This window comes from Anser anser, assembly GCF_964211835.1.
Source record: "Anser anser genome assembly, chromosome: 11".
Lineage (NCBI taxonomy): Eukaryota > Metazoa > Chordata > Aves > Anseriformes > Anatidae > Anser > Anser anser.
Window position 1 is genome coordinate 13,523,852 of NC_139732.1, and position 22,256 is coordinate 13,546,107.

At 43.6% G+C, this 22,256-nt stretch overlaps 1 protein-coding gene across 8 annotated transcripts in view; it reads left to right on the forward strand.

The window, feature by feature from the left end:
- Window positions 1-22,256, forward strand: part of LOC310879849 (uncharacterized protein) — a 196,228-nt gene that overhangs the window by 97,653 nt on the left and 76,319 nt on the right. For 2 of the 8 annotated variants that reach the window (XM_083794787.1, XM_083794788.1), the window contains one exon: window positions 7,714-8,299. The exons of the other annotated variants lie outside the window; for them this stretch is intronic. In XM_083794787.1, the coding sequence (XP_083650913.1) occupies window positions 7,714-7,832 (119 nt within the window). In that variant the 3' untranslated portion in view covers window positions 7,833-8,299. Of the gene's footprint in view, window positions 1-7,713; window positions 8,300-22,256 lie in introns of those variants that run through there. 8 annotated transcript variants of the gene reach the window in all.

Consider the following 22,256-nt stretch of genomic DNA (forward strand, 5'->3'; position numbering starts at 1 on the left):
GAAGATGAGCTGACTAGAGATGGATTTTTCAAGAGCAAATGTCAGGTGTTAATTTGATATATTGAAAAAAAAAAAAAAAGATTGCAGCCAAAAAGGAGGATGATGTGGTCAGCACAAGTTGATATATTGCCTGGGAACACTGAATGATTGCTTGCCTGTATTCTTCACTATTCGTGGAATAATCAATTTTATGAATTTCTCCAAATACATATATGTCAGATTTTTGTTTGTTTGTTTTTGTTTTTCATTTTACATATTTCTCTCTTCAATGAGTGTTAATTTCCATGTCATTTAAAAATATATGTAAATCAGGACTCTGGAAAGACAAGAATCTCAGACAAGATTTTTAGTTATTTTATCTTTCATTACATCTATTGCTTTGAGATGATAACATCTGAAAATAGTTCCCTCAAACAATTATTAATGCACACCTGCTGTGTTTCCCATGTTCTTGACATTCACAAAGTTGGTATAGGGCTTGAGAACTTCAGTACTGTTAGGGTCTGATTCAAGCTCCAGTTGAGCCAGAGAGATGTATCTTGCATTTGAGCATCTTTTTCCTAACTGTAAATACAATGAAACTTTAAAAAAATAAAAATCTAAACCACAAAGATTTCCCCTAGTGCAAGAGAACTCAGTGTGAATCTGTGGCACACAAAATGACTATTGCTGGTGAATGGCCCAAGGTTAAACAGTCATTTAATTTTATCTTGTATAATAAGTTACCAGATAGCAGTTAATAATTGAAGAGATTCCCATATTTCATAGCAAAAGGCTTCATTATTAAATAAAAAGAAAGAAGTAGAAACAAATTCTGGGGAAATTAGTGTGTCTTTTTCTTTGACCTTTGAGTGCATGAAACGATGAGCCTATGATTTCATACGTAGACAATCTTTGTAACAGTGAAGAGACCCATCAGGAAAAGGAAATAATGAGCAGAGTAAGAGTATGCTGTGTGGCTGAGCCCTAAGCAGAGCAGTTCAGGGGGGTTCCACTGAGGGAAAGCCAGGCAGCCCCGATGAAATTCAGGGACTCTGTTGGGCAGTTTTGTAATTCCCTCCCTCACAAAACCAGTATAACTCTATTACATTTCACACTTGTTAAACAGAAAAGCAGGCAGCCTTGTTGGAACTGATGCCATTTTTTTTACAGCAACCTTTTCATGGCACAGAAATGGGAGTGGGAGCGTACTCAACAGGCCTGAGCTCTGATTTGAAAACAGGAGCTAGCTGCTTTCCGGGGCATGAGGCTTCCAGGCAAATTCACCGGCTGAAGTGCTTGGCATTTTCATCTGAAAAGCCCCAGACCTACCTCACAGTACCCAGTCAGTATTGCATTTCAAGGAGTTGGCAGGAGAGGGAGGAGATTAAATTCACCCTTTACTCCACTCTCCATGCCTCAGGGATGCTCAAGGGAGCCTCCACATGCATTCTCCTTGCTACTACAGTATGTTTTCCATGACTGGGAGAGTGGTGGGACGATCTATATTCTGTTGAAACCTTTGGCATCATCTCTTCCTTTGTCCCCATGCTCTGGCTGCTGCTAAGTCCTGTGGAGCACTCTGAAATGTGCAATGGATGCATTTCCCTCTGTTTCACTCAACAAGTCCCATTCCCCTACTGCTGAACAGGCCTGCCTTGTATTTGCTAATGGGGTCCTTCAGATGGGGAAAGCATCACGTTCTTACCCATTTTCAAAATGGATGAATAAATCCAGATTCTGACAGATTCCGAATATCCAGAAGTGATTTTTTCATATCAGACTTGTTCCTGAGTTTTTGGCCTTTTTTTTTTTTCTCCCACTTATTCACAGATATATCTGTTCCAGTAAAAATGTCATCAGATCCAGGGTGGGGTAAAGCAAGAGGAAGAACTCCACCCAAACTTAGTGGTTAGGACACTCATCCGAGATGTGGGAGATCCAGATTCAAGTCAGTGTTTTCCTGGTTCAGAGCAGGGACTTGAACCTTGAGTCTTCCCCAGATCAATGAATGCTCTTACTGCTGACCATGGAGTTGGGGATGAAAGGCTTTGTCTCCCAGGATATTTGAGAGGTTTTGGTTTTATTTTGTACTCTGTTGAAGACAAATTTCAAACACTGACATTATTTTGCATGGAATGGAAAAGCTCTTTTCCAGCCAGCCCGAATTCCCTACATGGTGAACTTGACCAGGGTCTGAGAAGCAGACGTTTGCCGTTGCTTTGGAAATGAACATCTGGAGGCAGAGCCATGTTTGAGCCATTGTACATTAGAAGAATCCACTTTGGACTGCATGGATGGGTGTGCAAGCAAAAGCAATAAGCCTCTTGCCTATTGCACATAGACATCGCTCCTACTAAATGCAGACATTTGTGGACCAGAAGCTGCCCCCAGAGCACTTAGTGTGTGGACATGAAGAACAGCTAGGGCCGTTTGCCTACACTGCAGATAATATGAAGGCACAGTTTCTTGTGAACTCCTGCTATCCTCTTTCTGTGCATTGATTTCATTCATGGAAATAGAAACTATTTGCAGTGCTTTGAGACACAAGCATACTTACTGGCCATTTAAGTAGCTTAGCTTGGAGCTTTCAGGCTAGCCAACAAATAACGTAAGGAGTTGATTGAGAGGTTAGCTGTGTATGGGGGCTAAAAGCAACCTCCTTGAACAAGCCTAGATATTAACACTACTATGAAAATTTGATCTTTGGCTGTCAGTTTAATGTCAGATGATATGGTTCTTTCTTTCTCTTCTTTCTCTCTTCTTTTAAAATCTTGTTTCATCCTGATGTATCCAGGCATCGTGGTGTATTGATCTAGGTAACCTCTCATCACTTCAGACAAGCTTTCTCGCAAAATATGATTACTGTTTTTTTTTTTTGTTTGTTTTTTTCTTCCCCCACAATGAATGATGAAAATAATCTACTACACTCTCATTTATTGGAAAACAAACGTGCATGAGCTTGTAATTCCACCTGGAGATTTTTAATGAGTATTTTATAAAAAAATTTCTGTTTTGGAACTAAGCTAGTTTTTGCTGAGCTAACACTCCCCAGTTTAATGTACATATTTGCAGTACTTGGTTAATATTTAGTAACAGAAACTGTTCTGGTTTCTGAAAAATTATAAGTTTCCAGGTAAAGAGAAAAGAAATTATAATGTGATGAGAGACACTGAGAAAGCATATATAACTTTATGTTTGTAAAGCTGAACTATAGAAACTGAATGACTACTTACGTAATAGATCCCGACTCAGCTGGGGAATGGTAATCCGTGCTTGTTTATCTTGAAGATCTATCACTTTTAATGAAGGATAATAGCACTCACAACAGCCACATACATGCCTGGAAAAAGCCCACGTGTGTAGGTGCAAAAATTTGCCTTGCCTCAGGCAAATATACTTGAAAAATTGAATGCTGTGGTTATAGGTTGGTTTTGGCAGAATCGCGAAGAAAAAAAAATCAAAGAATATGAATGTCTTGTTAATTGTAATGCTGTATCTCTTTAACCCTTTGATTATTTTTTTTTTTAATTTTTAATTGTGCACACCACAGTCATTTTCTGAGTGATATATTGAAATTAGAGTGTCTCCTGATACTGTTTCACCTTTGTGCCGCCAAAGCTGAGCCCATGCTCACGCCAGAAGCAGTTTGCCATTTGCAGTGCTGGAGGCATCACGGGGAGCCCCTCTGTGCCGTGGGCTGGGCAGCGGTTGTGCACATAGGACTGAATCTGGCAGGATCCTCCCCAGCTGAGTGCACCCACCCCAAGCCTCCCGGTGGCTGGAGCAAACAGCCTTGAGGAAAGAAAAGGAGAGTGAGACACTTGTCATTAGCAACTAATCTAAGCAGTATGTGGTGAGAGGCACCTCCTAGACCGGTTCCACACCACCCAACTAGCATCATAGGATCAGGAGGCCGCTGAGCACAGCTGTGGCTGTTCAGCCCTCAGTCGGGAGCAGGGTGGCTATGAGTGTACCTGCCTGATGGAATGCTAAGTCATGAACAGAGGGGGAGGCTCTGGTGCGAATTGTTAGCAGACAGACTCCAGAAACCGCCAACAGTGAGCTTTTGCAAGGTGATGCAGCTAGGTGATTTTATTTTTTATTGGGATCGCACTCTTCAAAGTTGCTGCCAGTTTTGTTGGTGGCTTTAACCAGAGCAGCTGCCAGCTCAGTGTTCTACCCTGACTGCCTGTTGCTGGTCAATTCTTACTTCACACCAGAGAGGTGTGTCCCCCCAGTGAACAAGGTACAGCGAGCACCTAAAGCCCCAAATCAAACCGGTGAGTTTTAAGAGCAGGACCTGAGGAGAAGGCTGTGCTAGCCTGCTGGCCTCAGCTGGGTGATGTCCCTAGCTGGGCCATACATCTGATGCGCTGTGGCAGGGTTTTCCTGTGACAAAATTTCCATCCATGCTGGGAGGACAAACAGGTAAATGGTGGGAGATGTAGCTTACCTCAGACAATCTTGCCTACGTTTGAGACCTGGTTTAAGCAGTTTCAAAAAAAAATAATAATAAAAAAATCTCATTTTCATTTGAACATGTGGTACTTTTCAACCTTGCTTCTTTTTGTCTCAATTATTGTGCTTTACTTATGAAAAGGACAAGTAGAGAGATCACACTTGTTTTCAATGTTTTCAGTTTCTTTTGAGGACAAAAAAAGTGCCCATTTTTCTGAGGATTTATTCTGTTAGAAGTCCGTCTGGAAGCATCCACACTTTTCAGTAAAGACAGCTCTTCTGATAATCAGTACAAAAAACTACTGCCTGTGACAATGGCAGGTGAAAAAGCTAGCTGCATCTTTGGTTTGATTTTTTGCATATCGGTGTTTAAGGCAGCTAATAATTAATTATCTGTATTTCAGAAAGCTACTAGATAATATTTTCTTGCAGAGTAATGTGAGAACAAAACACAGCATTTGTTAGTATGTGGTTTAGGGGCAGGATTTTTTCGTGTGCTTTTTCTATAAGCCAGAGCAGTAGAAAACTTTTTCTACTCAAGAGCCTCTGTAAGTACATTGTATTTAAGAAGGTTTTGTTTTTGTAAGATGGTTAATTATTTTTATTAAAAAAATACATAAACAATTTAGCTGGGTTATTTAAAATCCATTTGCTTTCATTATAGTAGATATTTAGTTCCTTACCATTTACAATGTATTTCTCAAAATTGTTTTCTCCTTTCTATCTCCCTGCCAGCTGGATCTTTATTCTACCACTGCTAGCTGCCTTTTTTTTTTTCTACCAAAATCTGAAACATTTTTAAATTACATTAAAATGGTTTAAAATTAGACTATATGAGTATAATTTGAAAAATATGTTAGATTGACTCAGCCTAATGAGTCAGGCCCATTTTTTTAGATACATTGGGTATATTGTAATATTTTCTCTGACTGTCAATAACTCAATAAAAGAAAGAAAAGGGAGATGAAAACAAAAAATGCTCCAGCAGAGCAGAAAAAAATAATCAGAATAGTGTAAGTATGGGAGCAATTAGGAGCTGATTCTGCATTATTTTTGCACCTAAATTCACCTTTATTTTATAAAGATTTTTTTGGATACAGCTTTACCCTAGTAACATTCTCCGTTCAAGCTAAAGAAACACAGGTTTGTTCATTAGCATTTCAGGTCACAGTGGAGATTTCCATTCCTTAGCTCACACCAAGGAGCTATGCTCATGCATTCAAAAGTGTTTACAAAAATGGACTAATAAGAGAAAACAGCTTTATCATTGTGGTTTTCCTTGTGGTCAGCATCTGCACGAGAGAGGGAAGGGGTACGAAGGAAGGGTAGTCACATTTCAACAAAACAGACAACAGAGCAAACTCTGCTCTGTTAGGTGGGTGTAAGGCCATAGCTAACTGCTGATTTCAAATCAGTAGTCCCAGAAGCACACTGCTGTACACTGAAAAGAGGTTTTGGAGCTGTGTTATTCCAGGGAGAAGCAAGGTGCTGTTTGTGCTTGCAGGTTTAATCTGCTTGTGCAAGGCATGTCCTGCAAGAGACAGTGTTGGGAATAAATCTTCCTGTATGATTCTCTTTAAGCCCACTGAGGCAAGATTTACACCTCTGTAGCTGATCCAAGGCTTCTGTTCCCAGCACCAAACCCTGAGTAACCTTCTCATTATTTTCCAGCGTGGGTTTATGCACAATTTTGCCATGAGTTGGACAGCCATTATGAGACACATACTGTTCTGGATAACCTGAATCACAACACGTATGGATCACAATGGCCTAGGATCGTACAAGTGCTCTGGCCCCTACTCAAATACTCCTTGGGTCAAAAGAACTAAATGTAAGAGTCAGGAAGGAGACAATTCTGTGGCTCTTTCCATATGAACTACGTGAGGTCCCACCTATTTCTAGTAAAGAACCCTGCAGAAAACATCTTGAATACAGTCCTGCACTGAGCTGAAGTTAACTCTGCAAACCAAAAAGCCTGGCTGTTCCTGTGATGCTCGCATGATAGGTATCAGTGAGGCCCTTTGCAAGCTTCTGTTTGGATGAGGCAGTGCATGAGTGAAAATCTGGGTGCTTAGAGGGGCAGCTTCAGGTGCTGCTGCCTCCCATCACCTCTTGTGCTGTGCATTACAGGGTGGGCGTCGGGCATGGCAGCTCCTTCCCGCATCTGGTGGCAGCAGGTTGCACAGGCTGTGCTCTTCCCTGGCATGTGTGTGATCAAATAGAAGTATTGATGTGTGCGAAATGCCTGCTGTTGCAAAACTTTACATTGCAGTATACAAGATCTTCTCTAATCTTTTGGATAAATAATTTTCAATATTCTTTCACCCAAAGGCCCTGTCTTGAGCTCTTTTACCTAGCTTAGATTCCCACTGACATTTAAATAAGAGTTGAGGCAACTGTGTTTGGAAACTTTACAAAGAAAACATATGTATCTCGTTTGCTCAACATCGGTGTCTGAAGAAATGTTAAAAGGTGTCCAAGATGCAAATGTTTGTTTATGAAACACTCCAGAGAGTTTCACAACAGCCTATAAAAGCAACCTAATTTTCCATTTGAACCCATGTACATCAGATATCTGCAGTGCGGATATCCACTCAGCACCTGTCCTGCCATCTCCTTCCCACTGACTTCACGAGGTTAGCGTGACAGCAGAGCCTCATAGCCTGCAGCATCCTGACTGCCTTGTGCTAGCCCAGGTGCGGGCTGCTCCTCAGAAAGCACCTCACTGCCTGCACTGCCCCAGCCGAGTTCCAGCGTGTGTGGAGAACACAGCCTGTCTGATGCATGAATAGGGTTTTTGTTGGGTTGCTTCTCATGTGGGCCAGTCCCCAGGTCTGGTTGCCTGTGCAGTCACACAAGGGTCAGTGCCTTCATAAGGAAAGAGATGACATGGTCAGCCCTGCCCCTCACAGCCGCAGCCCTCACTTAGAGCAGCTCGGAGCTACCACAATGCTGGCTCAGTGTCTGTGCAGGTAACACTCCGATACAGAGCATGGAACTGGACTTTAGCACAGTAGCTGCAAGCAGGCTTCCTGAGGTACCAAGAGGTGGCCTCTCCTCTCATGATAAGAACTTCAGCAGCGTAACTTGCTGCGGTGTGTCCAAAGAGGGCATGATGGCTTTCTTACTCCACACTAACTTTTCCCCATTGCTTAGCCCAGGGTAACACAAAGAGGCAAGGAAGCAGTTTTCTGCAAATTTCATTTAAACTCTTGTAGCTCTTTGCCATATTATAGGAGAACTATTTCTTGGTTTATCTCTGTTCTTTTTTAGAATATGAATCTAATTGCAAAACTATGATACTGCACTTCAGCATGTATTGCAGAGTTTCCGGGATCACGTGTAGCTGCAAACTTTCACTTCATGCCGACGTACTGCACTCTAATGGGTGAACTTTCTAAACTCAGTGTTCTGAAAGTACGGAGGTATTTTGAAATAAAACCCCACTGGATAAAAATAATCCTCTAGTATTTTACTCCCAATTAACCTTTTGATGGAAGAGAGTACGGAGTTGGGCAGTAAGACTTGAAAGTCCAGTTAGTCTCAGTGGGATTATTTGTGGAATAACTCCTCTTCTGTGTTAATGAATCAGAATCTGTCATTGAGTAAATATTCTCTAAATTCAACATCTGTGACCAGGGCATATATGGAAAAGTGTCATAAATACTACACAGTCATAGGTCAAGGCAAGTGGACACTTTGTGGTGGTGCACTTCGTAATTATTGAACTGTACCTAACGTCCTAAGCTGGTGGATGCAGCAGGGGCAGGAGTTCACATATTCTGTAGGTCACCTCAGTAGTTTTAGCTTTAGCCTGAGAAATAGCCTCTTTCACTGTCCCTGCCCCTCTTTCTGGCTCAGTCACTGTTTAATGATTCAATGCAAAGTTGAACAGTGGCTCCTGCCAGGGCTGAGAAAGCCCTTCCTCCCTCCCTCCAATACCTGTGGGGTAGCAGCTGTGCCCCTGAATCACAGAAAGGAATTAAACCTGTTTCCCTTCCACACTCCCATTTTATGGGAAACCTCTAGCCACTGAACTGCTGGTGAAGGTGGGGGCTGAAGGAAATACTCTTGTAAGAGGAAGGTGACCACGTTGCATGGGGAACACTCAGCTTGCTCGCTTGCCCGAGTAGTGTAGGAAGATGCAGGCAGTTCCTGCATCCAGTGAGTTTGCTGGGCAGAGCTGGGGCTGACATGCCTGTGCCCAGGCCAGGCGTGTTAGCATGGGACATTCAGACCAGCAGCTACTGAGCAGCGGCTGGAGCTTTGGAGCTTTAAGGGAGTAAAAATGCATTAAACTCAGCTCTTAAACAGATATACCTTCAACTTACTGCACAAACGAACATCTCAGACAGTGACAAAACACAGTGTAAGCCTGAGAAATTAGTACAAATGATAGAATTTGAGTTTTAGGTCCTCTTGTAGGCACAAAATTAAGTTCTTTTTGACCTGCTTGATGTTTGCTAATGACAGTTTAGAGGCTTGGTGTTGTTTAAGTATCATTTGAAAATACATTTCTATTTTTAAAACTCTTACACAAGATGTCAGAGACTCTCATCTAGGGGTGTTCTACCATGTCACTGACTTAAGCAGGAGTATATGCATGAATAGGCTTTTGAAGGAGCAGATCCTGAGCTGGGATGAATTTGCAGGAAGATGCTGAACCCTGCTGTCTCATTAAAGCTGTCAATGCTTATCCAGTGTGACCTCTTTGTACAGGCCTACTGAACTGGGAAATGATGTGAGAACCCAAAAGGTTCCCAGGAGCTCTTTTGGTCTTTTGGATTTCAGTGGAGTCTGAAACTGTTAGAAGCACAGCTGACTCTCCTGTCTTGGGACAATTCAGGTTTTGTTTTGGCAAGCTGACAGAAGGAAGTGAAGAAGAAGAGAATTACAAGGAACATGGTGAAAACTTAGTTCTGGTTAGATATGTGGTCCTGTTTTTCCCATCAGTGTCCTGCCCCTTGTATCATTTAATACAAAACATCCCTGAAATGTTCTGTTTGGTGGGGAAGACAGGATGAATAAAATGCTGTTCTGGATTCCTGATTCCCCTAGTTGTCCTGGTGTTGATACAGCACCTGAAATATCACAGCAGCATGACAGTAAAGATCAGCATTCACCAGCAGAAAATCCTAGCAAAGATGTTATTTCCTATTCCAATCAAAACTGATACCACTAATATCTGATGACAATTGCTGTCTTTTTAATAATCCCCACTCTGGAAAGCCTTGAATACTCAGTTTTGGTTGCACTCCTGGAATCATTTAGTCTTTGCTTAGAGATGTTTGCTCCACATAAGCCAAGACCGAACGGTGCCTGAGGGAGCCAACCAGCCAGCTACAGAATCTTGATCAAACTGACATGGACGGCACTCATCCCTGGTAGGCAGACTGAACACCCCTCACAGGAACAGGATTTTCTTTCAGCTTTTCAGTGTCACAGGGTAAACTGGAACATGCTTTGGCTTGCTGGCTGGGCACGAAGGGAGGGAAGCCTGCAGTCCATTACTTCTGCCCCCACCAGCTGTGGCAGTAGGACTGTGCTGCAGGTTCCAGGGAGTGTGAGGATGTATTTGGACAGCTGCAGAACATGAGCAAGGGGAAGAAAAAGGGCTGTCTCCAGGCAAACATGTCCTGATTTATAACGGAACTATATTTATGTTAGTCGCAACCACATTATTCAATGTAATTGGGGTCAAGAATTGAACGAGTCTAAAAGAATGCAAAAAATAGTTTCAAAATTCCTATTATAAATAAAGACCTGGTTTAGAGGTTTTGTGAGAACTCCAGAAGTTAAAAGGGTAGCAAAACCCTAGTGTTTTTAAAAAGACAATGCCAGAAAAGCCACATGAAAATTCCTCTCAGTGGAGACTGACTGCTTTCAATTAATTTTATTTTTTATTTTTTTGGTGCTTGTCAGTTTCTCATGCTGCCCTCACTGTCATTTTGCTTCACGCTATTTCTGTGCAAGCTGACCAGTTCAATATCAATGCGCTGTAGTACCAGTCAAGAACAGGGACTTGCTGTTCCTATTTGCCAGGGGTGAATTTCCCTCCCCTCATCATCCCCCAGGGTATTACCAGTTGTCAGCCAAACAAAGCGATGGCAGTACCCTCCAGTCTTATGCTGCTTGTTAGATTTTCAGCTGGAAAAATGTATGTATTTTCCCCCAGCTGCATTTTGGAAGGTTGGCCCCTGGCTGAGGCAGTGTGTTCTGCTCTCCTTTACATGTATGTGCTACCCAAAGGCAACATTTGTTCAGAGTTCCTACTATTTGCCTAATTATTTTTTCATCTTGCTTCTTTGCTTATGCTCTGTCTGGTAGGATAATACTGAGCGCACAGAGAAAGCTCTGTCTGGGCACAGCTTTTAAGGCATGAATTTTACTCTGATTTGCTCTGTCTAAAAAGATGTTTCTCCCATCAGAGAGCTCTCCTGACTGTATTGCTTCTCTCTGTGGTTTTCAAGTTAATACGAAGTCTCCTCTCTTCCCCAGGTCTTCTCTTTCCACCCACTCCTGTTGTCTTCTTCGATGGCACTCTAAAGAAACATTGCCAAATAATTCTCTGCAATTGCCTTTTTATGGCTCTGTTGCCATCATTAGAGAAGTTGTCTTCATTCTGACAGAAAAAGTCAGAATGTTGCTTTTAAGCTATAGTAATGCCAACATCTATTACAGTTAACCTTTGCTCTTCAGTTAAAGCTGTATCTCAGACCTAAGCCAAGGGTCATAGATAAAACATCCCTGTTTTTTTTTTTTCTACCTCTTAAACTAAGTTGCATCAGTGAACCATTAACTTAGTAGATTATTTACTGTTACCTTTATGGGAGAAATGCATACTGTACTTTTCCTGCATTGCTCAGGGTTGATTTATGTATGGCCTCGGTGCTATAGGTTCCTCACTGAGGCAGGGCCTTCATACCACAGCAAAGTAAACAGACAGCAGAAAGTAGCCTGAACAGTAGTCAAAACTCACAGAAATTCACATACTTTGGTCCCTCTATCTTTTCCATTTCACATGCCGCACTAACAGTCCTGGTTTGTACTGGGGAAAAATTAATTACAGCAACGTAGGACTGATATAAGTGTTAGCCTCCAGTTAAAATGGGAAGGCTGGGATCTGAGCTGTGCCCAGAACCTACAGGGAGACATAGCCAGTTAATTATAACTCCCTGATCTGAGGACAGGTTGCAAGCTGGCCCCAGCACTGCTGAGAGCAATATTAGAGAAGAGATTGCAGCATCCTGGGGCTGCTCTAATCAGGACCAGCTGCCGGTGGCCATCACGGCCCACCAGAGCATGGCTCATGTTGGACTGCACCCCTCTGTGCCCCCGCTGTGGACTTTCAGGGGACTGCAGGAACCAGTTACACCAACTCTCTGGCATGATAAAATATCTGGGCTGAAAACGAAGGAGTTCTTTCAAAGGACACAGCATGCAGAAGTGGGGGAGCCATGGGCTAACTAAATCTTCATCCTCCCATTGGGCAGCCCAGCAGGAAGTGATAACAAAATGGGAGACATCCGCTGGTAGGGACCGGTGTTTCTGCTCTCTGAGTAGCAAATGGAGTCTTCCTGGGCTGACGATTTTCCACTTCCTCCCAGTCTCACCAGCCTATCTTTGAGAGTCAGATTTTACAGTAATTTCTGGGAGGTGGACTTCCCTATTTCTTCTCCTGCAAGCTCCTCTTTGCTCTTGCCAAACATTATCTCCCCTCCCAGCATGTTGGAGCTCTCCAAAGCAAAGGGAGTGGAGTGTGAGGAAACCAAGGGATTTGTCTGACTCAGCTTCTTTTGGTCTTTCAATCAATTGAGAAACAAATGTGATATCTCCCTCCACTCCCTATCGACTGGGCCCACGAGTGTAGGTCAGGCATCTGGAGCTGGATTTTCCAATGGTTGGGAAAGAGCTTAATCCTTAAGAAGAGATTTATAGGGAGGTGCAGAGAAGAAGGGTTGGGCTCTGTGTTCCCTTATGGTGGGAGCCAGGAGAGAGGTGATTCACTTGACTCTTCTGGTAGCCCTCTACAGACGCCTTTTAAAGGCAGCCAGAGCTCCTAGAGGAGGGCCGTACAAGCCAGCTACAAAATCTTTTTTGCTGCTTACATTGACCTCAGTTGATTTCTTGACAAAGCAGGGCTTACTGCTGCTTTCATTCTGTATTGAGGGAAAGATAGGCTTAATCTATTTTGACAGGCAGGTTTAGTTCTGTGTGATGTTGCTGCTTTGCTAACGGGGGTGGCTGGGTCTGTCTGTGGCTTTCGGGGTGCAGGGTAGGAGCTTGACTCTGCTGCTCCATGGCACAGGGTCTGATGATGCCGCAGAGGCTGTGCGTGCTCTGAGCACCCCCAAGGGGCTCCAGTCCCGACTGCTTTCAGAAGCAGATTCTCCGTGGCAGTGGCCAAGTCTGGGGACAGCACTGCCAGCTGCTGTCTTGCTACATCTAGCATGCCAAAAGTGGCACAGTTTCTGGGGACAGAGGGGAAGGAGAGGACAGAGAGAGAAAATGTTTGGATCTCACTGCTTTCCTCCCACACGCAGCTGCCCTAAGCATATGGCTGCTGTGTGTTGTGCAGTACAGTTGAGCTTGAGCCTGGGGTGTCCAGCTGTGGCAGGGCTGCCGCTGCTCTGTTTTAAGCATCAGATTAGACATCAGACCCCAGAGGCTGGCGGTGAGCTAGCCTTGGGCTGCTTTCCTCCCAACACCCAAGAGTGCACCACCCTCTTGGATACTGATCCAGGATTTCACATCTCTCAGCTGTGATGTTTTCATGCCCTCTGGCCTTCGACTAGATGCTGCTGCCCAGACCACTCAGCAGCAGAACAGTGCCTGACGTCCTTGTGCCCTCCAAACATCCCAGTACCCCTCGGGCACTCAGGTTACACAATACCCCCATGCAGAGCCCACCTCCCTCCTCCTCTACTGTCAGGACGTAGGCATGCACAGGTAGGATGTCCCTTCCCATGCCCTGCAGAGCTCTGAAACCTGGGTCAGTAACCCCAGCCCCCCCACATGGTCTGCCAAATGCAGTGCAGCCCCAAATGCTCCTTCCAGACAGCTTAAGGAAGTTGAGTGCAATTTTATAATATGAGGCTAACTCAGGGAGAACTGCATACATCTCCTTTCCCCCACCCCCTCCAAAGGAGTACGTCAGCATCTGCACCCAGCTATATGGGAGAAGACACTGTACTCCCAAATCCCAGTCCCCCTTTGGCCATCCTGAATTGTGCACAGAGATGCACAACAGGTGAGGCAGAGGAAGCTGGCTGAGAGGGGAAAGGTGAGCTCTTTGACTGCATGGGTCCCTCATTCAGTATAGCTTTTTCCTAGTTAAGCTTGAAAGTACAGTTTGTTGAAAGGATCTAACACCCTTCTCTTTTCCCTTTCTTTTCCTTCTCTTTTCCCTTTCCCAGCATAGATATTCTGCATGCAATTTAAAACAGCCTGTATCAGTAAATCTTGATCTAGTTGGGTACCACAGTGAAATATGCCAGGTGAATTTCAATTAGGCTAAAAAGGTATCACTGAATCAACTTTAAACTCCTTTTAATTAGACCAGCGTATCTTTGTGAGGGGTTGATGTATTTTGGTCGCAGCTGTGCTGTGGTTCTATGCTTCAGCCCTGACCTTGCTTTAGCCATGCTTGCTTGTCCTTCTCTAAAGATGTGTCTAGATGTCATGTCATGAGGCTTATGGGAAGGTTGGAGCGGAAACAGTTCAGTCCTATCCTTCATGCTCACGGTGTTGTTCATACTCAGTGCCAAGATAACAATCTGCTAGTGTTTTTCCAAAGAAATGAAGCTATAATTTCCCTCTGCTTGACATTAGCTGTGAAGAGGAGTTTGTTATGCCCCTTATTACAATAGACGATTGCAGGGTTGAGCAAGATGATGAAAACTTCGAGGTTAAGTAAGGTCAGGAAGAGAAAGCCATGTGGCCCTAAGTGTGCTTAGCAGGTGAATTTTAAGTACCTTTTTCCTTCTCTGGAAGAGAAATTCTGCTTCTCTGGAACTAAATTCTGCTTTCCCCATGGCTTAAAACTTCCCATTCACAGAACGCCTCCATTTTTTTTCTACACCAGCCCAGGTGCATTATTTTCAGCTGCTGGTTGCTCTCTCTTGTGAGCATACAATGGCATGAAAAAAGCTCCAGCTGTAGGACAGGCTTCAGGAGGCCTCCGAGGGATGCAGTGAAAGTAACATCTGCATTACTACCTCAATTTGCAGTGATACTGTCCTCTGACAGCTGAATCCCCTGGTATGCATGTCTAAGAAGTCCTTGAGACTCCAGGTTATCTCTTGGGAGAAGGGCAAACTAGTCCTGGGGGCCATTCTTCCTCTGCAGGATTCATGGCACGGCCCAGATTTTTTTCAGTAATTTTCTTCCAGAATTTTAGAGGGAGAATATTGTTTTTCAGGAAATTATTTTCAGGTTTCAATGGTAACCTGATTTTTCAGGTTTCGTGGTGACCCTCAGCTCCCACAGAGAACTGTGCTGATGGTATTCATTGCTCAGACGCTGCAGGAAGCGAACTTTGGCTATGTACCACATACAAGCAAACTCCTGCTCTTTAAAGCTGTTCCTTATTATGTCCAGTGGCATTCAGAAGAGTGAGGATTTAAATCTGTATTGAAAAGGCAGAGACAAAAATTCTGAACACCACATTTCTTTTTGTTGGGTTTAGATCTACTCATATTCATAACACAGCATTTCAGATGAAATTGGTAGATTTTACCCCACAGGAAAAAGTGCACAGAGATTTGAGACTTGTGCAGAATTCCATTCAGTACCTACAGTATGGTAACGCTTAACATGCTTAACATTAACGCTTAATATTAGGGACCACAGTGATTTCTCTCCATGTCAAATTCAGGAGGAACTCACATCACCCTTCAAATAGCTTTTGCCGTAGAAGAAATGTCCTTCTTCCTCTTGGAGGCCAGTGCGTATACCTGTACTTCTAAGCTTTCCTCTTCCACTGCAATTTGTGTACATTTTCCTCTGTGAAACCTTCACCATTTCTAAGCTCAGAATTTCTCTCACAGTTGATGTCTGTCTTGAAAAATAGTTTCGCTTATGCATTGCTCAATCAATGCTATTCTTACTTTCTTCTATTTTTGGAGCTGGAGTGTTAGACCTGTAAGATGGCTCCAAGTGGTGACCATTGCTAAGAGCCAGTGACCTCCAAGCTCCTTGGAAATGGGGAGTGGATGGGCTGACTGCTTTTCTGGTGGCTCTGCCTGTCAGACCTTGCAGTTGCTGGGCTCACTCGTGGCCCAAAAGCAGGCTTAGGTCAGGTGTTAAAGGCTGAGCACCGACACAGCAGTAATCAACTGGAAGCGCCGGCCTGGATTTTCCACTGTGTAGGTATGTTTTTCTATTAGCTTCCATTTTTCCTAGGCTTGGAACTGGAAATACTGCAGAAAGAGTAATTGAACATAAACAGGATGGTGGGAAGCCTCAGACTGCCTGTGCAAAGGGCACACAGCCTGTCTGTGCCTGCTGGGGGAGATGTGTGCAGGTTGAGGACGTGAATGCAAAAGTTCTTTAGTCTGTTTGTGCAATGCCTGGCTAGCGTGCAGGATGGGCATGAATGAAGTGCATGTACTTGTATGAATGTCTGCTGGTGTCCTGGCGCCAGGGGTCGCGTCATTTAAAGTTTAAAATGGTTAATAATGTTTTCTATTTAATTTTGGTACAAATAAGGAAGTGCAGTGTGCAGCCATCTTTACAGTCAGCCATTTTCAGTTCTCCTTTTTTTCTGATCCACCCTGGACACGAGAACTCCTGTGAGCGCATGCAGCCCAGAAGCAATCCATGGTCACTTCAGAAGTCATATGAGTCATTTAGTTGACCAGATTTTACTGGAAGACACTCCACTGTTTTCAGTAACAGAAGTATGCAAATAATGGAAGTCATACACATTGGAAATGTTCCTGTTTTACTTTGCTTAACAGCAGAATCCATTTTTTGGTATTACTTTCACACAGTACTTTCAAGTAATTCTTTGCAGTTCCTTAATTTTCACATTTCGCTGCAGATTTGTTGCTATAGGTTGGATATGATTACATTTGAAATCAGTGTGTTAGACAATGATAGGATTGCAACAATTAAAGCAGAGAAAGTCCTGACTCTAGCAGCAGAGCTGATGGGTAGAGGAAGAAACAGTGCTGAAAGATAAGCTGCTCCGCAGCTGGGGCAGCAAGACAACTGCTTATTACAGAACAGTCGAAAATAATGGTTAAAAAAGATTTATTCAGCAATTTAATCTCTCTCACTGCATGTGTGATTTTAGAGCTAATGTGATGGACCCCTGGATGTGGAAGGCTTTTGCACAGGATAGGGTGTGTTCTGATCTGTGAGTGATCCAAGTGATGGGTGTTTGTCCTGTACTGCCAATACTGAAGAGCAGCCTCCCTTTAGGCTGCAGGCCAGTGACCCTTCATTTAAAGTCAAAGGTCTCAGGCAGGAGAAGGGGAAGTGAGGTCATGAAAAAATGACCAGTGCTTGGCTTGAATTCACTGAATTCAGCTGCATTAGCATGTTTCCTTTGAGGGAAGGTATGTGACATCTTTGCAATGTGTTGGACTTTCCTGTGGCATCCAGTTGCAGATGTACTGCTACAAGATGTACTGCTTACCTCCTAGTAGCATTACTGTGTTGCTAACAGTATGACTCCTTCAGCTAATTTCAGAGGGGCAGATTTCTTAAGCTAAAAAGCAGAGGTTCAAACCCAGGAAATAAACCATCTGGTCTTTCCTCAGGTGATCGCATGAATAATCAGTGATGTTAATCATGTGAACAGATGCTGAAGGATTACTTTTCTTTTGCTCCAGCAGTGTAACGATTCCTTATTAGCATGGCAAAGCGGTTTTATAATGCCTTTATCAGCTCTCAGAGTGATACAAATTGTTCTTCCCATGCACAGTGAAAGTACCTGCCTATGGGGGCTGTCTCAGTATCGTGCCTATTGAACATCCCATTGACTTTTGCCTGTTAAAATATATGCACCATAATTGTGCTGTCTCTCACCTCCTGGTAATTCTGGGCTAGCTTTGCTAGATTTAAGCTAAATCGAATCCTGGCCATATTTTCTCTCTGTATTGTAATGATCCCTTCCTACTCCCCTTGTTTTCGGGTCTCCCCACAGTCTGACACCGCTGGCCTCAGTTGCTCTCCGGCCCATTTACTGCAGTTTCGCAGCTCACTGACAGCTCGGGTGCAGCAGCAGACTGAGAAAATGAGGCAGAACTCAGAAGAGAGGAACCAGGTTTATTTGCTGTGTTTCTTTCTTTAATAACATTAATATGTCTAAGAAAACCCAAGCCACTGGCAGGAGAGTCCATGCAGAAGATACGATTGTCACCACAATATTTTGCAAGGTTTTGGTCATTTTTGCCAACAAACCGGTATCTATCAGCTTCTGACTAACCTGACAATAGTCAGTAAATGACACAAGTGCTGAACATGGACAGCACGCACATATTGTGTCTTTCACAAGGACGGAAAGTACAGTTTTTCTTAAAAATGTTTTAGTAACTAAATATATAGGCGGGTCTTTTTTTTTTTTTTGACACTTTACACATTTTACATTACATTGATCTTGGCCCAGAATTCTCTGTTAAGTGTTCCACATGAGTGATGCATCTGAAAAAGGCACTTGCTAACTTTTACATGCTATTAATAATTTTATCAAAGAAATAGCCACAGGACCTACACGAATGAGATGTGTTTAAAGCTGCATTGGCTGCATTTCCACTGATTGTGCAGCCCATTCAAATCTGTAGAAGATCAGTGCTCACTAGCAATTGTCATCTGAAGCCAAACAACCACCGTAGCTCGAACTTCAGACACCAGAAGTCAAACCACAGTCAGGCTAGAGAACAGAAAGTACAATACATGGAAAGGGATTTTGAAATGCTGTTTTAGTGAACTTTTCATAGCAGCGAAAATGATGTAACCATTTAAGGAGTTTGAGGTACAGTATGTCAGTTGCTGAAGTGCTTAAAAATAAACCACAGCACACTCGTTTTCACAGACTGGGAAATCGAAGTGCAGAAAAGTGAAATGACTTGGCTCATAGAAGCACAGTAGCCTCTAGCAGGTCAGGACCATATCCCAGTTGTCCAAGACCCTGTGCTGGTGTTAATCAGTAAGGCCTGCTGCTTTGTGTACAGCATAATATGCATAATATGTCTTGTATAGCAATTGCAGTCTGTTGTCATTTTTTTGCTTTTTCTCCAGTGCGAGGGCTGTAAGAAATAGCTGTCTCACTTGCTAGGTGACAGTTTTCCTTACTTCTCAGTAGGAGAGATGAGTTACCAGAAGTGCCCTACAGAGAGAACAGGACTCGTTGCTGGGAAGTTACACATTCAAGTGTCCAAGCCCAAAACCACAATGTACTATTTGCTTTAGACAGTCATGCGATAACGCATTTCTTTCTGTTGTAAGCTGTTAAAAATAAAACAAGGATGCAGAAAATAAATGTTAGAACAGAAGGAGCACCCTGACTTTCCACATAGCTAAGGCAGCAGGGTGGCAGCCCTTGGAGCAGAACAAAAATATGTTCCAGAGAGTTGTTTCTTTTTGCTCAGAGTTAATGAAAACTGCACACAATTTCCCTACCTGTTTTTTAAAATTATTTTTAAAATCAGCCCCATTCTGAACATTGTTTTGGATGCTGACATCTGACTAGGAAGCAGCTATACAAAACTACATCTGCTTGGCTCCTATGTCCTGTTTACCACCTGAATTTTGAAATATCCTGCCCTAACATTAAGCTCTCCAGGGTATTCACTTACACATCTACTTGTTTCACCCATTAAAAGAAGAACGAAGAAGTCTCATATCTTATCCACTTTGTAATGTAACTCAGGGTACCGCCAGCCTTCCCCACTTTGCTCTGGTCACGCTCAAGTCGGTCAGGCTGTGGGCAGAACTCCCAGTGGGCGCTGTGTCACTGGGCATCATCTGTCACAGGGCAGGGGTACCGAGCTCACCGTGATTCAAGGGGAGCAGAGTGGTTAAGGGCAACTGGTGATGAGGCATGTCTTTATCTGTATTATGGCATGCTTTATGTGACAATTGCCATCCTGGACAATTGCATCCTAAAAGCACAGATCTCATCAGCTAGAGTTAGGTGGTCCGAGCAGCTGCTGTGAAAGACTTCTGCCAGCCGTGTGCTGGAAGTAGGGGAAGAAGAAATGGGCGGTGGGGAGGGACATAAAAGGTACATTTTTCCTAGGACTAAACCAGCTCCTCTTTGGGTGCTGTGAAATAAATCATGTTTCTAGAGCTGTAATAAGAAAGTAGTGCAGCGAATGGTTGTCACTAATCTGAAACAGGAATGATTGTCACTAATTAGCTCCTGGCCCCACCACAGAACCTGTCTCCACAGGATGATATCTTACACTGCGGGCACGGTTACTTTTGCCTGTTGAAAGTACACTTCCAGAAACGGGCAGGTTATCTCCGCCTTGTGGGGTTTATAAGAACACGGTTCCAAGGCAAGGGACTGGAAAGCACCTAGTTCCAAAGCAGGCTCTTGTAGACTTTTCACACTGTTTGAGCAGATGGAAACCGCCACTGCCACCACTTCTGCTCTGTGGGACAGAGCGTGTTGATCTGCACAGGGACAGAAATGACTATCTGTTATCACCATGACTTACATGTGACCAAGAGGGCGGATGCTGCCGCCCAGCAGGTGCAGAAGATTCCACGATGTGTTATCTCTAGCCACGGACTGTCCTGTTTCCAGGAACACTCTTCTGATGGAGGAGATAAGAGCCTGCCAGTAACTTCTCGTATGTGAAGGAGTCAGCAAAAGTGTCTCCATCAAAATGGCTTTGTAATTGCATTAGTTCCTCAGAAGCACAGGAGGAAATGTAGATACAGCTGCATGTCGTATCCTACTTTTTTACATGTTTTGTTAGGTAATTGTATCATATTTGTGGTGTAGCAGATAAATTAAGTGGACTATGAAATGGCAAACAAATAAATCAAAGTCCTGCAAACATGTATGAGCAAATGTACTGAATCCAGTGAGCTACTGCAGGTGTGAATATAGTCACTTTTTCTCAGGGCTGAAAGGATCAGCTGCCAGCTTTTCTGTGTGTGCATGATTTGAATCTTTTTTTAGAACAGGGTGGATGGAAGGTGCCTCACAGTGTCTAGTGACTAGCATGCATCAGGAATTCCCCCATAATCCAACCCAAATGAGCACGGATGTACAGTAAGATCCATCAATACATCATTCTTTACAATAATTGGAAATAAAGAAGTTTGTCAAAATTTCTGTCCTGAATTTCATGCCCTACTCCGTTATGGTTGGCTCTAGGTCTCTGGAATCTTTCCAGTCTGGAGATGAATTAATGTTTTGGGGTTTTGCAAGCAGGCAAGTGTGGCAACTTAAGGGATAAGGGCTTGATCCAAAGGCCATTTGCTCCAGTTGGCCTGGGCTTTAGCTCATTAGTCCAAAATAATTAAGGACGTTGTACCACCCTGCAACGTCCAGGCAATGCTGAGATCTTACACTGTGCAACTAAGTATAAGCAGCAGTTCACAGCAACACATTTTGCCCTGTGTTAGCCACCTGGCAAACACTTCCATTGCTTTTGTTGTTACCTAAAGCATCCTTCTGGTGAGCACAGAGGAGGCAGGAGTAAAAAGATAAAAAGAGAAGAAATTTGGTTTGCTGTGATCTATACAAGTGGGATGAAGGTCCGTTGTTTCTGGAACATATCCATGAGTTCCTTTTAAGCAGACTGTGTTTGGGGTTTATGGGATTCAGTGGCGAATGAGTCAGGTGATGTGCTAGTATGTGAGGACAGGCATTATAGCTCTCAAACGAAAAAGCTAACAAGCAATTACTGTTGCAAATTGGTGTTTGGGCTGCCACAACTCTGCTGTTCATTCTCCTGCTTTATCCCCCTCTTCCTCTCCCAGATTTAGCTTCTGGTATTCCCTCTGGAGCACATCTCCTAGGGACAGAGCCTGCCCATCAGTTTGGCTCCTGGCTGGAGGGGGAATTTGCTATCCTCATCTGTGCTCAACTCTAATACCGTGAGTTAGGCTATGCGCTGCTTCTGCTGCTCTTGTAAGCAGAAATTCATCTTGATCCTGGCAATATTGCACTCGTGGGCTAGCTCTTACAGAGGGTTCTTGCTGTCATGTGCAGTAATGGGAAGGGTTGGACGAACAGCCAAGGGTCTGAAATACACAGCTGTGAGACTCGCCCAAAAGCCCGACTGCTCTAGAGGGGCAGTCTGGTCCAGGCTTTCAATGGCTGACAGATCCCGAGTGCCCAGACATTCACCCCATCCCAGAGCCACTGGAGGAGACCCTACGGTTGCTACAGCCTTGACAATCAGCTGGTTCTGTGGAGGACAGCCACAACTCCCAGATCCTTTTCAGGCCACATACAAAAGCTCTGTGTGTTGCAAGAGGACTACAGACCACCCTTGGGAACCCTTGATGGACAGCTTCCCAGCCTCCTGGCCCCACAGCGTCACCCTGAACTCATCATTTCTGCTGGGCCAGAGGCCTTCTATGAGTTAGCCTGAAGTGCGTATGCTTGTTTTCCTCTTGCACTGAATAAGAGACTGACAATATCTAATTGTCAATACCCCTCCCTTGAGAGACATGCAACAGAGTTGCTCCTCAGGGCATATTCTCCACTGCTGTATTTAGAACAGTTTGAAAAGACCAAATTTTAAAAATAATAGTCTTTCCAAAAACTCCCCACCCACAAGCACTCCTCTGCCAAATTTCAGTTTGAAGAAAATGAAAAAGGACAAGTTTATACACTCTGATGA